We start from the raw sequence: 17,675 nt of genomic DNA, 5'->3' as shown, positions 1-17,675 counted from the left end.
ACACACACACACACACACACACACACACACACACACACACGCACACACACACACACAGCAAAACTCTCCTCACACTCCACTCTCCACGCAGTCGTCAATCTCAAATAATAATGTTTTGTAGGTAAAATTTTTCACCTGGACTTGACTCATCACCGAGGTTTCTGGCGTTATTTTGATGGTCACGCTTGCTCATTAGGCAACAGGAAGAGAAGAAATAGGAAGAGGAGAAAAAGGAGGAGGAGGAGGAAAGGGAGAGAAAGTAGAGAGGATAAAAAAAAATGGAGACAAAACGTAGAAGGGAAGGAGAAAGGGGAACAGAAGGCGGAGGAATAAAAAGAGTAAAAAGAGGATGAGAACGAGGAGAGGGGGATGAAGGTGAAAGGATAAGAATGAAGAGAATGAGTACAGAAACTAGGAAAAGGGGAAAGAGAAAGTGGAAGCGGATAAAGTGCACAATGAGAGAGAAATACCGAATGACTGCGAGAGAGATATGGAATTAGAAGAGCAGATAAAAGATACGTATGAGGATGAAAGAGGAGAGAAGAAGAGAGAGAGAGAGAGAGAGAGAGAGAGAGAGAGAGAGAGAGAGAGAGAGAGAGAGAGAGAGAGAGAGAGAGAGAGAGAGAGAGAGAGAGAGAGAGAGAGAGAGAGAGAGAGAGAGAGAGAGAGAGAGAGAGAGAGAGAGAGAGAGAGAGAGAGAGAGAGAGAGAGAGAGAGAGAGAGAGAGAGAGAAACTGATACTGATACTATAGGATAAAAGAATAACGGAGAAAAGATAAAGATAGTCACTGGAACATAAAAACGGAAACAGCCCTAAAGAGAGAAAAAAAAAAAAACATTCTAAAATTCAAATAAAAACGGGATCATTATTCTTTCCCCTCAACCACCACCAACACCACTACCCCAAAAAATAAGGATAAAAAAAGAAACTTAAAAGAGAATGGTGGATGGGTCTACTTGCGTTTTATCGTTCATAGTGAGCTTTTGATATTATGTTTCTGCCTTTCATCTCTATAAAATTTCTGTTTACTTCTTTTTCTTTCATTCGCATTTGTATTTTCTATTATTGTATTTATTTTTGTCTTCTTTTCTCTCTTTTTTATTTAGTTTTGCTCAGTTTATGCAGCAATGTTTCGAAGCATAAAAAAATAGGAGGGATTAGTTTACTGCTGTGTTTGTTTTATGTTGAATTTATCATTTTTATTTTCTTATTTGACTTTTTTTTTACTTTTTCCCATAACGTTTTTTGTATCACATTCCGGCGCAATCTATATTTTTTCTGTTCCTTTAACTTTCTTGATTTTTATTTTCTTTCCCTTTTATTTTTATTGGTACAGGATTACTCGCGGTATTATAATAGTCATCTTCATTTTCTTTTCCCAACACTTTCTTTCGTTATGTTTATCGGTGCTGTATATATTTTCTATCCTTTCCTCTTTTTTCCCTTCACAAATTTTGGTCCTGTATATTTTCTCCTCGCTTCTCTTTCACACTCAGTAATTGTTTTCATGGCTTGTTACCGTCTTACATTGGTCATTCTACCTTTTCTTTCTTTATCACAATCATTCATAACGTATTTCACTCGTGTATATATTTCTCCTTTCCATTTTTTCTCCCTCACAATCTTCTGTCCTGTTTCTTTTTTATCCTTTCTCTTTCCCGCCCAGCAAAGGTTTCGTGCTGTTTTCCGTCTCATATTGGTCTTATAACGGTCTATCTAGATGTCTTTTAGCGCTGTATATTTTTTCCCCTTTTTTCTCCTTTCTCTCTTCCGCCCAGCAAAGGTTTCATAGCGTTTTCCTCTTATATTGCTTCTCTTTTTTCTCCCCCCACAGTTCCTGCAGCGAGGATTCCGGGACCCAAGGAACTGTTTATCAAGAGCGGCTCTACCCTCGTCCTCACCTGCGTGGCTCACCTTCACCCCAACGCTCTTAGCACAGTGAGTCTACCTATCTGCCTCTCTACCTGGGGGAACGTCCTGACACCTGTACGTCCCTGATCCACTCTCATACCTTTGCTAACAGACTCTCGGCGCTCAAAGGGTCCGTGTTGTTTTAATGCTTCTCACACGGGAATTACTTGCTCCACCTTGTATACTTTCACTCAGTCCGTACTTCTTTATCTCCTCCTACGCCTCCTCCTTCTGCCCTTTCTCCTGTTCCCTTTCTCTTTTCCCTTTCCTTACATTTTGTCCTACTCCTTCTTATCTCTTTCCTTTCCCCATCCTTTCCTCCTCATTCATATCCTCTTTCTCCTCCTTTTATTCTTCCGTCTCCTGTCCCGCCATAACACTACTTCCATACGTCGTTGTTTTTGTTTTTGTCTTGTTCGTTAAAGTCTTACACATGCGTCCCATGCTGATTGGTATTCGGTTACGTCATCCAGGGTTGATTTGGTTTAGTTTGTGTTGGTTCGGTTTAGTTTGGGTGGATGAGATTAGGTTAGCTTTGGGTTGCGATAGGATAGGCTTGGTTAGGTTTGTTCGGATTGGTCTGGTTGGGTTGGGCTGGGGCAGGCTTGGTTTCAGTTGGGTTGGGTTGGGTTGGGCTGGGTTAGCTTGGATGGGGCCATCTTCAATATCTCTGTCCGATGCTATTCTTTCGCATTTCTTTAGTTTCCTCTTTCCTCTTGGGTGGTTGAGGCTTGGTTTCAGTTGGGTTGAGTTCGGTTAAATTGGGTTGGGTTGGCTTGGTTAGGTTTGTCTTCAATATCCTTCAGTGTCTGCCCAACGCTATTCTTCCCATCTTTGTTTCCTCTTCCACCGGTTCTTTTCTTTTTTTGGTTTCCCCTTTCCTCTTGGTTGACTCAGGGTTTGTTTCAGTTGGTTGAGTTGGGTTGCAGTGGCTTGGTTGCGTCCTTCTTCAATATCCCTCAATGTCTGCCCGACGCCATTCTTTCGCATTTCTTTTGTTTATTCTTTCACGTCCTCTTTTCTCCGCCTCGCTCCTCCCCTGAGATCGGCGGTCGTCCTGGCCACCTGGGTCACCACCTGCGCTGTGTACGGCATTCATCAACACCACCTGCCTCCCCGCGCTGACTCCCGCCGCCTTCCATTACTCCTCCCGCCAGCTACTTCCCCGCTACTCATCATTCTCGCTTCCCTTATAACTCAAAACACGCGCCTCTTCCCCTCTTTTAATATCCTTCGTCTCTCGCTCCTCCGCCTCCCACGCTGCCAGCCTCGCACAAGTTTCTCTCCACCCATCATTATTATTTTAGCCATAACTCAGAAACTCCAGACTTTTTTTCTCTCATATCTTTTACCTCTCTCACTACGTACCCATTCTGCGGTAATGCCTCACACCTGCCAGGTATTTCCCGCTGCGGATATGCCTCATTTTTCATTATAAATAGACGGAATACTTGGTGGTAGCTTTTCCTTTCTTGCTCTTTCCTCCAAACAGACCACAATAGCACGCCAAACCGTCGACTTTCCTCTACCTTTTTCGTAACTCCTTTCCTTCTCCGGCTCTCATTTCTCATATATATAAAACGTAACACATGATAGCTTTTCATATCTCACATCTTTTCCAAATAATCAACAAAACAAGGCTAAATCATCGACTTTCTACACTACCTAACGTCGTATCTCCTCTCTTTCTCTGCTTTCATTTTTTCAAATATATAGAAAACGAAACACCTGCTAACTTTTTCACATCTTTTCCAAATATTCTACAAACACAAGGCTGAACAATGGAGTTATTACCGCCTCTTTTTCGACACTAGCTTCGTACCTTCTTTTTTCCCTTGCTCTCATCTCTCACATATATAAAACGACACACATGTTATCTTTTAATATCACATCTTACCGCCATTCACCGCAACGCCAGGCAAAATAATTGACTTTCCTCGCCTATTTCGGCCCTCCCCAGCACCAAGCCCTTTCTTATTCCTAACCATCACGCTCTTCAGCACACTTTCACCCCTACAGACCCTCTTCCAGGCGCCGGGAATATACGCTCCAGGCCAGGCGTCCCTCTCACATTTCACGCAGCCATCGACTCTATGGTCCTGAAGGCTCCTCTCTTCCCCTACCACTAACGCGTCGTAGGCAAATATCGGGTGAACAGTCAGCCTCTTCGCCCTCGCTCCCATACGAGACCGAGAGGCATCAAAAGGTCATATTTTGCGCTGATCTAATAACTGCTGTCCCTTCCTCATATGTTTCTAGTGTCATCGCCACCCGCTGAGAGAGGCAGCTGGCGGGAAAGACATGGAGACGGAGAAGGGGGAAGGAAATGGGAGACAGATAGCTGGAAGAAGTAGGAGGGGGAAGAGGAAATGGAGGTGGTGACGAAGGAAGTAGAAGACGAATGAGGAAGAGAAAGAGGAAAAGAAGGTGATGAAGGGGGAAGTAGAAGACCAAGGAGGATGATATGAATTACAATGAAGAGGAGGAAGAGGAAAAGGAGGTGATGAAGGGGGAAGTAGAAGACGAAGGGGGATGATATGAATTACAATGAAAAGGAGGAAGAGGAAAAGGAGGTGATGAAGGGGGAAGTAGAAGACAAAGGGGGAAGATAGGAATTACAATGAAAAGGAGGAAGAGGAAAAGGAGGTGATGAAGGAGGAAGTAGGGAACGAAAAGGGAGGATATGGATTAAATTGAGGACGAGGACGGGGAGGCGAAGAAGGAAGAAAAAGAGGAGGCACCAGATGAGTAGGTGGAGAAGGAAGAAGAGTAGGAGGATAAAGATAAGGAAATGGAGCGTGGAGAAAGGACGATGTATACAGAAAAATATACAAAGAAAATGGAATATAGAGAAGAAATAAAAAGGAAGGAAGAAAATAAGGATGAATGGAAAGGGAGTAAGGAAAGAAAGGATTATGCTTAAAGTAAAGTAGAAAAAGAAAGCGGAATGTAAAGTAGAAAGAAAAAGAATGGAAGGAAAAGAGAGAAATGGAAACGAAGTAAGGAAGGGTGAAAAATACATTGGGAGAGAGACAGGAGAAGGAGGAGACAGAGGAGGACAACGACGACGACGAAAAATACAAAACGAAAAAAGAAGAAAGGGAAATCGAGAGAAATGGAAATGAACCGCGTAAAGTTTTTTGGAGTCAAACTTGAAAAAAAATTACACCAAACTTTTGCTACACGCGAGGACAGACGCATTTCAATGACCGACGCTTTCCCCGACTTGTGAAGCGGTGAAGGGAGAGAGAGAAGCGGCGAATGGAAAGAAAAGCAACCGTTCCCTAACTGGTTTATCGGCGGCTCGCTCGGGATCTAAGAGAATAATTGATATTTTTTGGCAATGGATGGAATTATGAATACTTTTGGGCGATGACGAATGGAAAAAAAATAACAATGGCATTACTTAACGACGTAACTGAGCTGCCAGATCACAGGAACTTTAACTTGTGATATGTGAAAAGTACAAACGTCTCTTTAACAATGATAAGTGAAAAAAATAACAAAAAATCAACAAAATAACAAAAAATACGTTAACAACAAATTCATGAAATAAACAAATTCTTCAACAATAAATACTTTCAACGACATATTAACACCAAATCTCAGTAACTTTACCAGTGATATATTGAAATACCAACACCTCTTAAACAATGAAATTTGAAAGAAGAAATAACAAAGGTATAAATAAGCTGCCAGATTATACCGAACCTTTACCTGCGATCTATTGAAAACACCGACGCCTTTGTGACATAACATCCTGCCAATCTATTATCATTATTATTCATACTAATGATATGTGAGAGAAATGCCAATATTATTACTTTACGCCATACCTAGACTGTGATATTATTATTCTTTGACCAATGATATTACGAGGGGAAAAAACTACCATGTCATTTTCACTGGACGTCAGAAGAGATAGAAAGTACGAATGCTTTGGGTGGGAAAAAAAAAACTTATTTCCTTCACGTAGACTCGTGGGGAAAAAACTACGATTTCATTTTCACTGGACGTCAGAAGAGATAGAAAGTACGAATGCTTTGGGTGGGAAAAAAAAACTTATTTCCTTCACGTAGACTCGTGGGGAAAAAAACTACGATTTCATTTTCACTGGACGTCAGAAGAGAAAGAAAGTATGAATGTTTTGGGTGGGAAAAAAACTTATTTCCTTCACGCCGACTTGTGGGGAAAAAACTACAGTATTTATTTTTCATTGAGCGTCAAACTGGAGAAAAAAAAAGCGAATGTTATTGGTGGAAAAAAAGCTTATCCTCGATCCACCGTTCACGTCACCAGGGAAAAAAAAATCACGACAGCATTTCCATTGTACGTCAAAATGGAGAAAAAAATGTGAATGTTATGGGTGGTGAAAATAGTAAATAAGTTTCATCGTGTCAAAATGGAAAAGAAAGTGAATGTATCAGTGGAAAAAACTTGTCCTCGGTCGCACTTTTACGTCTAATTGTGTAAAAAAAAAAATATTACTTTCATTGTACATCAAAATGGAGAAAAAATGTGGACGTTATCGGTAAAAAAAAAAAAATTATCCTTGGCCCAGCGTTCACCTCCACTTGATCTCTTGACTTGCGGTAGAGGGGGAGAAGGGAAAACTATCTCCCGAACACACACGAAGGACCCCACCAATTGGATTACCATCAGTTTCCTCTGATCTAACTGTTGTGGGCTGCGGGGCTCCGAGGGATGTCTTTTTCTGTCTATTTTTCCAAGTTGTTGAGTGGAAGGTGATGGTGGTAGTAGTAGTAATAGTAGTAATAGTAGTAGTAATAGTGGTAGTAGTGGGAGTGGTAGTAGTAGTAGACGTAGTAGTAGTAGTAGTAGTTGTAGTAAAAGTAGCTCAACTTTTTCTTCGCTCGACTTTCAAACCAAGAACAAGTTGAATTTTCTTGTTTTTCTTTCTTTCTTGACATTCAGCGTCGTGTAAGCTTACTTTCTGTCCTTGATGTCTGTTTATGTTCAGTCTAAGGCAAACGAACGTTCATATACTCGTATTTTTAAGATAGTCACTTCTTCATGTTTTCTCTTCTCTATGAACGGTTCAGTCCATAAGTAAACTATGTAGATTTTGTTTATCTTTAAGGCAACATTTTTTTCCGGGTTTCTTTTCTTATACTAAATGTTTAAGCCAACCTAAAAGTGGGTTACTCAGTTTTTTCTCAGTCTTTAGTTTCCCTTATCTCTCTCCTGCTTTCTCTTTCTGTACTAAATGATCTAGCCGAGGTAAAAGTAGATCATTCAGTTTTTCTTATTCTTTAGTCATTCTTATCTCTAATGCAATACCCTTTCCTGCTGTCTTTTCCTCTACTAAATGATCAGGTCGAAGAAAGAGTTGATTATACAGTTTTTCTTATTCTTTAGATAGCTATCCTTATCTCTAATGCAATACCCTTCCCTGCTTTCTTTTCCAATACTAAATGATCAGGTCGAAGAAAGAGTAGATCATTCAGTTTTACTCTTATTTTTAGTCTCTCCTCCATCCCTCTCTTCCACCCTGACTTCCCTTCCATCTCGAGGCACGCGGAAAACTCTTGAAGGTATGAATATTTAGCCGAGGTGGTCTGGCCCTTCCCTCAAGATAACACCGCCTGTGGCCATTACGTCTTTTCCTCTCCCCCGTCCTAATCAAACTTCCATCTTGGGTGTGAGACGAAAAATAGCAAACGAGCTTAACTTAGAGGGTATTCAAGCAGTGGTCCGAGTTGGCGCCCCCGTAAGAAAGCCTCAGCATATTTCCCTCTTCGCTGCGTCTCTCCTCGATGGAAAATTAAGTGAAAAAGAAATAAATGGCAAACGAGCTAAACTTAAGAGGATTCATGCAGTGCTCCGAGTTAGCGATCCCGTAAGAAACCCTCAACATCTTCCCCTATTCCCTGCGTCTCTCCCAGATGGAAAATAAAGTGAAAAAAGGGATAACTTGGGGTAGATCATTTCAACCTTCATTTGATGCCGCCCTCCCTCACTGTAGATACTGAAAAGGCTGCCCCATCCTAAACGGTTACGAGTTTCCTTCTGGATCTAAACTTTTCAAACTTTTACATTTGTTGCGTTTTTCTTTACTGAACCACACATATGATCCTGAACCACATATATGATCCTCTATATTCACTACCATTCGCTTATGTATCCATTTTGGGTCATATTTTCACTCTTTATAGCGTATTTAAACTTTCTAAACTTCTATATTTGTTGCGTTTTTCTTTGCTAGTTTACTGAGCCACCGATATCATGCTTTATATTCACTAAAATTCGTTTATGTATCCTCTCCGGGCCATATTTTCACTTCTTCTCCCGTATCTAAACTTTCTAAACTTCTATATTTGTTGCGTTTTTCTTTGCTAGTTTACTGAACCACCAATATCATGCTTTATATTCACTACAATTCGTTTATGTATCCTCTCCGGGCCATATTTTCACTTCTTCTCCCGTACCTAAACTTTCTAAACTTCTATATTTGTTGCGTTTTTCTTTGCTAGTTTACTGAACCACCAATATCATGCTTTATATTCACTAAAATTCGCTTATGTATCCTTTTTGGGCCATATTTTCACTCCTCCCGTATCTAAACTTTCTAAACTTCTATATTTGTTGCGTTTTTCTTTGCTAGTTTACTGAACCACCAATATGATGCTTTATTTTCACTACAATTCGCTTATGTATCCTTTTTGGGTCATATTTCCACTCCTCTCGTTTATAATCTTTCTAAACTTCTATATTTGTTGCGTCTTTCTTTGCGAGTGTACTGAACCACCAATATGATGCCGTATATTCACTACAATTCGCTTACTTCTCCATTTTCGGCCATATTTTTCCTGGAGCAACAACGTGGGCAGAACACATATTATAATTTTATATCTAAGATCCCTTTTCTTATGTGCACCGCTGTCCATTATGTCTCGTCCAGCATCAGTCCACCCCGAGCCAACCAACCATCCGCCCCTCACAGCATATCTCTCGCCCTCATAAGAACCGTCCACCCACAATGTCTACTGTATTGATAGATTACTGGATTTCATGGTCGGTATAGCGACAATAGCAGGATAAAACTAAATCAAAATAACGAAAAAAATGAAGACGAGAGACTGAAATATATTACCACGAGATAACGACGACTGTTCATACGATGCTGTAGGTCACTCCCATAAAAATGTCTCCGTCTACTTTTTCTTCTCTTCAACTTCGCTGGAAAGAGAAGGAAAAATGGAGCGAGTACGGTAACTTCCACGCCTTTGATGGGAAATATTATACAGTCAGTTCCCACCGTCTATGCTTCGTTCCCAAGATTCTATTCGTTTTTTTCATCAAGCGCAGAGGAAAAAAAGGAAATAACTCAGAAAACTACGAAATTGAGTTTTGAAGACGCTCCTGTTTCTAATGGAGGGCTTTTACGGGCTGGTAATTGGAGTTTTATGTCATTTGGCGACTTCTCGTTACGTAACTTTAACAAGACTTTTATTCTTTCGTCTAATGCCCGATGATGGGAAAAGAATTTGTTTTCTCTGCGTAGTAAATGTGACTATGAATGTTGTCGTCTACATCGCACGATTATGTAAAAGGAAGCAAACACACCAGTAATGTATAAGCTAGGTGACTTGAGACATCTTCGGCACCAGGTAATAAAGACTCTATATGGTACATTATAGTTTAGAGGTTACTAGGTACGTTCACATCAACAAACTGAATTTAACGTACGTTCTTAGCAATCAAATATTTCCATCAGTATTCATATCACGGCAACTACTAATAAATAAAACTCGCTCGTTTCGTTCAAATCACTCACACCACCTCCATGGACATCCATATCACGGCAGCACCATAAAAACTAATCCCCCCGTGCCACCAACATGAGGGGGCCGACCATCACTGCGCTTCTCGTACATTCACATCAACCAACTAAACATCACATACGTTCATATCACTCAAAACACCTCCATACACACCCATATCACGGTAGCCACCTTAAAAAAATTTGCCTGTGCTACAAAGAGAAAGGGGCCGACTATCCTTAGCTCTCAAGAACATCAACTTGTAACACTTCAACACAGCAACATCTTCCTCTCTCCCCTACAGGTGGAGTGGACGCACAACAAGACCAAGGTGACAATAACAGGCGGGCGAGGGGGCGTCAGCATTCACACAGAGAAGGCGGGGCGGCTGCTCTCTTCCAAGCTGTCGGTGGTTCGCGTGGCACCGGAGGACGCGGGGAACTACACCTGCCAGCCCGACACCGTCTCCCCCGCCTCGGCCACCGTGTTTATTGTGGACGGTAGGTGGTGGTGGTGTTGGGGATGGTGTAGTGGTGGTGGTGGTGGTGATGTGGTAGATGTTGGGGGTAATGATATTGGTTGTGGTGGTGGTGCAAGAGGATAATAGTATTGTAGTAGTAGTAATAGTAGTAGTAGTAGTAGTAGTAGTAGTAGTAGTAGTAGTAGTAGTAGTAGTAGTAGTAGTAGCAGTAGTAGTAGTAGTTATCTTGGGGGCTTTACAATTTTACAGGAACAGTGTACGAAAGAACAAAATACTATAGATAAAAACTATTACTTAAACTTAAAGCAACACTGCACAAAAGGACGAAAACGCACAGAGAGAGTGAGAGAGGGAGAGTGAGAGGGAGAGCAAAGCCTCCTCTCCAGATCCCAGCAAAGCCCAGGTAAAAGCCATTCTTCCCTAATTGAATCCTCGCGCCTCCAGCACCTTTTTACATAACTCGAATAATTCTTCATATGACTTTCGGCTTGGCTCGCGTCATCGCTTTATGCATATGACGAGGCGATAAGCGAAAAGAAAACGGCAAGTAAAGAAAACAAAATTGAATACGTGTACCAAGCTAACAATAGAGGTAAAAGAAGGGAGATCCAGGAAAAATAAAGAAAAGAAAACGTGGAAAATATGAGAAAGGATGAAAAATTTACTAAACTGTGGAAAATATATACCAGAACCCTAAAAATACGTGTAACATGCTGATATTAAAGGTGAAATACGGGAAACTCAGGAAAATAAAGGAAAAAAAGGAAGGTAAGAGAAAATATGAAAAATTGCCCAAACTAAGGAAAATATATCTCAACACAGTAAACATACGCTGAAAAATACAGGGAATGGGCGAAAAGAAAGGTAAAATAAGGGATATAGAGTAAAGAGAAGAATACAAAAAAAATAGGAGGGAAGATGAAAAATACCTAAACGAATGTAAATAGTTTATACACGCAAAAAAAAAATCACCTAAGAAAAATAAAGTAAAGGGAAGAAGAAAACGAAGAAATAAGAGAACAGATGAAAATGTGCTACCTAAACCAAACCAAATATAGACAAGAATCCTAAGAAAAAAACTCAAAAATACACACACACACACAAATGAAAAGTACCTAAACGAATGTAAAATAGTCTATACACTCAAAAAAATCACTTAAGAAAAATAAAAGTAATGGGAATAAGAATACGAGAAAAATAAGAAAACAGATGAAAAAGTGATACCTTAACCAAGCCTAATATAGACCAGAATCCTAAGAAAAAAAAAGACTCAAACACACACACACACACACACACACACACACACACACACACACACACACACACACACACACACAAAATCACCTGAAAAAGAAAAAATAATGATCGACAGCACCACAGAAACGCCTCAAAAAAAAGAAAAAGAAAAAAGAAAGAAATCACATACCACCAACCACATCTCCAAACCAGACCCCGCTCAAAAAAAAAAATAAAAAAATAAAACGCAAACAAAAAGAAAACGCAAAAAAAAAAAACACACCATAACCCGTGAAACTGTGAACCGCAAAAGGACCGACCGAAAAAAGAAGGTAAAATCGAGGGAAAAAAAAAAAAATAGCAGGTACGCCTTTGAGCACGTCGGGCACCTTCACCTTGTATACCTGTAGACCCTCCCACCTGTGCTGCCGCTAACGCCCTTAATGGACTACACGTGACGAGAAGGGAGAGGGAGTGGTTTGGGAAGGCGAAAGGAAGGTGGATAGGTGAAGGAGGCAGAGAGGGAGGAAAGTGAGCAGGAATATGTAGAGAGAATGGAGGGCGAGGGAGGCTGGTGGAGAGGAGGGAATGAGAGGATAAGAAGGAGGGAGGTCAATAAAGAGAGAAGGGAAGGAGGAAAGGAATAAGAGGAGGAACGTGAACAGAAGAGGAGGAGGCTGGTGCAGACGAAAGGGAGGTAGAAATGTGAGGGATGGTGAGAGGAAGGGAGGAATATGAGAAGGAAAAGGAGAGAGCATATATATAGGGATGAGAGGAGGAATATGTTGAGAGAATTGAGGAAGGGAGAGTCTGGGGTAGGCGAAGAAGGACGAAAGGGCGAGAGGAATGTAAGAAGGAAAGGAGGAAGGAAAGGAAGGAGAGGAGGAGTTTGTAAAGAGAAGCGAGGAAGGGAGGAAGGCTTGTGAATATGATGAAGAACTTGAAGTGTAAGGGAAAGAACGGTAGGGAGGAAGAAACGGAAAGAAGAAGGAAGGTAAGGGAGAAAAGAAAGAGAGGGAAGGGAGGCAGAGGATGAAGATAGGGAAGCAGCGGTAGGGCGGGAAAGAAGAGAAGGAGGAGGGAAGGGAGGCGGAGTTTGAAGGAAGGGAAGCAGCGGTAGGGAGGGAAAGAAGAGAAGGAGGAGGGAAGGGAGGCAGAGTTTGAAGGAAGGGAAGCAGCGGTAGGGAGGGAAAGAAGAGAAGGAGGAAGGAAGGGAGGCAGAGGATGAAGGAAGGGAAACAGCGGTAGGGAGGGAAAGAAGAGAAGGAGGGAAGGGAGGCGGAGTTTGAAGGAATAGACACAGCGGTAGGGAAGAAGGAAGGCAAGGGAAGGTAAGCGGAAGGGAGAGGAAGGAGAGCGTGAAGGGAAGGACTATTGTATTCCTCGCCCAGAGTGGCCAAATTAGTGAACGTACGAACGTAAAGGAAACCCGGGAACGCACTACGATTAAGGACGAGATGCAACAACAACAACAACAACAACAACAACAACAACAACAACAACGACAACAAGAGTAATAGTAGTCTCGTTCTGCTCGAGGTGGAGAAGAATTTTTTTTTGAAAGATTTTTCGTTTTCTTTTTTTTTCTTTTTTTTGTCTTTGTTTTAAAGTGTAGAGCTGTTGTATGTTTTGGACACTTCACCCCTCCTTTCTCTCTCTCTCTCTCTCTCTCTCTCTCTCTCTCTCTCTCTCTCTCTCTCTCTCTCTCTCTCTCTCTCTCTCTCTCTCTCTCTCTCTCCTTATGTAACAAGGATGAAAGAGAGATCTTGAATGAACGCTCAAGACTCTGTATCGAAAAGTTTAAAGCCACTCTCTCTCTCTCTCTCTCTCTCTCTCTCTCTCTCTCTCTCTCTCTCTCTCTCTCTCTCTCTCTCTCTCTCAAAAGTGGCCCAAACTGACTTCCGGCGGCCGCTCTCAATCACTCAACTTACTCAATTTCTCACCAAACACTGAAAGAAAGAGAGCGAGAGAGCGAGAGCGAGAGCGAGAGAGAGAGAGAGAGAGAGAGAGAGAGAGAGAGAGAGAGAGAGAGAGAGAGACAGCTTAATTGTTGAACTTCATCTCAGTAACCGGGAGAGAGCGGAGGAAGGTCGATAGCCTGGACAGGGAGAACATGGGCCCGGGCATCCTTCGGGGGGGTCGGATCAACTTCGGAGATATCTCTCGGGACGCTAATCATTGGTAAAGGGACACGAGGTACTTTGAGGGAAGGCTGGACACGCGCTGGACTCTTTAGGGAAGCTGGGAGGGAGAGAGTTTTCCCGGCGTCAAAGAAATGGCCTAGGAATAGAGAACTTAAGGGGTTATTACACTGGGCAAATTTTCCGTGGATCTTCAGTCAAACCACGATTTTCGCTAGCGTGGTTCTCATTTGTTTATTGTTATTGCTGTTGATGATGATGATGGTGAGTAATACCGTCGTCCTTAGGTGAAATCTACCGTAGCCTTGGAAGATCGTGGACACGTCAGATAACCACGGAAATCTGAGAACCACGCCAGCGGAAATCGTGGTTTGACTGAAGATCTACGGAAAATTTGTCCAGTGAAATAGCCCCTTTATTGGATAGGCGTTTGGTTGGTATTCTGAGACGCTTTCACCTTTCGCATCAACTATTTTCCAAGACCAAAAAGGAGATGAAACGGGTTCTCACGAGTCTTTTTCTCCCATTCATGATACAGAAGCCTTGTCAAACTACCACCAAGGTCATCAAACTAAGTACTGAAAAGCTTACGAAACCCACGAAAGCCACGTCAAATGTGTGTCTTTGGGGGCCGAAATGTTGAAGAATATGGCCCCTTTGTCTCCACATCAAAGTTTTGTGTATACCGTTTCAGCTTTTCCTTGTTCTCCTTAACCTTGAAATTTATCCACAGTACTTTCTTTCCTATTACGTCTCCCCTTCGTCCACTTTCCTCTTTTATCCCCTTGTTGAAGAATATGACCCTTTGTCTCCACATCAAAGTCTTGTGTATACGGTTTCAGCTTTTCCCTGTTCTCCTTAACCTTGAAATTTATCCACAGTACTTTCTCTCCTTTTTCGTCTCTCCTTCGTCCACCTTTCCTCTATTATCCCCTTGTTGAAGAATATGGCCCTTCGTCTCCACATCAAAGTCTTATGTTTACCGTTTCAGCTTTTCCCTGTTCTCCTTAACCTTGAAATTTATCCATAGTACTCTCTTTTTACGTCTCCCCTTCCTCCACTTTCCTCAATCATCTCCTTAACGTTACTCTTACTGACAACGTTTATGAGCCATCCGATTCAACGTTCCTACAGATTCTTTCTCGCTCCATTTACTCGCTTTTTCCTCTTACCTCTCTGCTTCAGCCACTCCCCGCCGTCAGCAACCTCTTCCTGTTCACGCTCCTTACGATCTCTCTTCCTCTCTCCCCGTCAATGTTCGTTTATCTCCTTCGTTCAATTACCTTCTCTCCTTTCTCCCGTTCTCGTTAGCCTTATATCTTTCAATGGGGCTGATTTTCTCTCCTCTTTATCCTCTCTTTCTTTCCTCTTCTTTCTATTTGTCTTCTTATACCTCTCCATGATTCCTCTTTCTCCTCCTCTCTCCTGTTATTTCTCTTACTTTCCTATTTTGCTCCGTACTTTTTCCTTCACTGTTTCTCTTTTCTCTTCCATATGATGTACCTTTCCTATGCTCTCTGCTCTCTGCTCTCTCTCTCTCTCTCTCTCTCTCTCTCTCTCTCTCTCTCTCTCTCTCTCTCTCTCTCTCTCTCTCTCTCTCTCTCTCTCTCTCTTACCTTTCAACCTGGCTTCATTTCTCTCCCTTTCAACTCTCTCATTTTATCTCCCTTCTCTCCTCTTCTCTTCCATTTCCCTCTCTCGTTTGCTCCATTCCTCTTCATAGTCACTCGTTCTTTCTCTCTCCCCTCCACTGCTTCTCTCACTTCTCTCCTCCTTTCCTTCCCTCTCCGTTCCTTTTTCCCTCCCTCCATCTATCCCAATGACTCCCCCTCTCTCTCTCTTTATTCTTCCTTACACGCTCTTACGTCTTTCTCCTTCGTCTCCTGCGACCGTCACTTCTCTTCATGGCTTCCCTCCCTTCCCCCTTCTCTCTGTGTCTATCTCTGTCTTGACTCTACCTTTGTTTTCTCTATTTTCTCTCGTATGGTCTTATATTCCTTAGCTAACATCGCTCTCACTCTCTCTCTCTCGGTTCTCGCTCTGTTTTTCGTCTTTTCCTTCCCTTACGCGCTTATATTTCTTAGCTAACATATCTCACTCCCTCTCTGTCTCTCTTTCTCTCCTTATTCTCGCTCTGATTTTTCGTCTTTTCTTCCTTATGTCCCTTATAATCCTTAGCTAACATTTCTCTAACTCTCTCTCTCGAACCTCATTTGTTTTTGGTCTTTCCTCCCCTTACACCCTTATGTTTCTTAGCTAAAACATTTGACACACACACTCTTTCTCTCTCTTGAACCTCTCTTTGATTTTCGCCTGTCCTTCAATATACCTTTACATCCCTTAACTAACATTCCTTTCCCCTCCTCTCTCTCTCTCTCTCTCTCTCTCTCTCTCTCTCTCTCTCTCTATCGAATCTCTCTTTGTTTAGCTCTCTCTCTCTCACTCACTCTTACATCCATTTTCTAATACATCTCTTACTCTCTCACTCTCTCGAACCTCTCTTTGTTTTCCCTCTCTCATTCTCTTATATCCCTTGCCTAACATCTTTTTTTTTCCCTCCCGCAGAAGACGTCCCCGCAGCGATGCACCACGACAGCGCTGCCAGGCGGGGTCACTTCACCTCTCCACTCCTCCACCTGGCGCTCCACACCCACCTGGTCCTCCACAGCGCATCCTCCACCTTCTACTCCACATGCATCGCCGCCTTTCTCTTATGACTAGGCGTGATCTTAGCCACCGGAGATCTAGGAGTGGTTAATGTTGTGTTGATACTAGTCTCCTGGTGACAGATAGGAGCTAGTCTTGTAAATAGGGGGAGAGTTATAGGTTCGTGTATATACTTGTATTAGGAGGGAGGGAGGGAGAGGGGAGGGGAGGGTGGGTATGAGGGTATTTAGTGTCCAGCGTGTGCGTGTGCGGGTGCCTGTGTGTGTGTGTGTGTGTGTGTGTGTGTGTGTGTGTGTGTGTGTGTGTGTGTGTCTGAAGAAAATGGAAAGTGAATTGGACTTGACTCTCGAGGTGAAAGAACTTAAACTAAATGGAGCGTGATTTTCGAACGGTGTGTGTGTGTGTGTGTGTGTGTGTGTGTGTGTGTGTGTGTGTCTCGACTTAAGAGCCAAAATAAAAAAACACACACACACACACACACACACACACACACACACACACACACCTGCTCTTTCCTTCCAGCTCGAGGCGTTGAGAGAAATTCCTGCAAATGGGCAAAAAAAAGATAAAGAAAAGAAAAAAAAGTTAAACCTACTTCCACTTTCCTCCTCGTTTGTGTGTGTGTGTGTGTGTGTGTGTGTGTGTGTGTGTGTGTGTGTGTGTGTGTGTGTGTGTGTGTGTGTGTACCGAGGAAATTTTCAGGTAGACTTTTATGAGTGAGCGGCAAACTTTTTTCTCATTTTCCAGTTGAACTTTTTTATTTGTTTAGTCCCTCCTTGTTCGGTGTAATGTTAGTCTCCGTTTTCTACCGCTTGTTCGCTGTCCAGAATAAACCGTGTGTTGCTACGAATAATGTTGTGTTATTCCGTGCTATACTGCCCTACGTCCTCCGTGCTGTGTGTGTGTGTGTGTGTGTGTGTGTGTGTGTGTGTGTGTGTGTGTTTCTCTCTATTCAGGTCCTCTGTTTTTGTTCATATGCCTATTTTTTTTTTTGTATTTTTGGTCCTCGTTCTTTTTTTCTCGTCTATCTATCTGTTTTTTTATATCCCTATTTATCCCTGCCTGTCTGTCTGTCTGTCTTATGTCTAACTATTTCATTTTTCTTATTTCAAACACAGACACACATACACACAGACAGAACCCCTACCTCCCCACACACACACCTAACCAAACCTAACCCCCTCCTCTCCTCCCCTCCCTTACCAATCACACACACACACACACACACACACACACACACACACACACACACTCTGGACCCATGAACACCGCCTCCTCGGCACTCTGTCATCCGCTGCACCCTCGCCCTTCCTTCCTTCCCCCTTCCTCCGCCTCGCTATTACGCCCGTTAGTACCTTCATCCTAATTATCGTAAGCACCGCCATCACACCTCCGCTACGGCATGTCTTTGGATGGGGCGGCTCATGAGTGTGTTGTGTGTGTGTGTGTGTGTG

At 42.4% G+C, this 17,675-nt stretch overlaps 1 protein-coding gene across 1 annotated transcript in view; it reads left to right on the top strand.

The window, feature by feature from the left end:
- Positions 1–16,374, top strand: part of LOC126983960 (zwei Ig domain protein zig-8-like) — a 78,732-nt gene extending 62,358 nt beyond the window's left edge. Inside the window, exons 5-7 of the mRNA XM_050837231.1 lie at positions 1,836–1,939; positions 10,001–10,196; positions 16,120–16,374. Coding sequence (XP_050693188.1) covers positions 1,836–1,939; positions 10,001–10,196; positions 16,120–16,271 — 452 coding nt within the window. The 3' untranslated portion in view covers positions 16,272–16,374. The remainder of the gene's footprint in view (positions 1–1,835; positions 1,940–10,000; positions 10,197–16,119) is intronic.
- The last annotated feature ends 1,301 nt before the right edge of the window (positions 16,375–17,675 follow it).

Source organism: Eriocheir sinensis, chromosome 55, assembly GCF_024679095.1.
Source record: "Eriocheir sinensis breed Jianghai 21 chromosome 55, ASM2467909v1, whole genome shotgun sequence".
Classification (NCBI taxonomy): domain Eukaryota; kingdom Metazoa; phylum Arthropoda; class Malacostraca; order Decapoda; family Varunidae; genus Eriocheir; species Eriocheir sinensis.
This window is presented reverse-complemented; position numbering and strand designations above follow the sequence as displayed.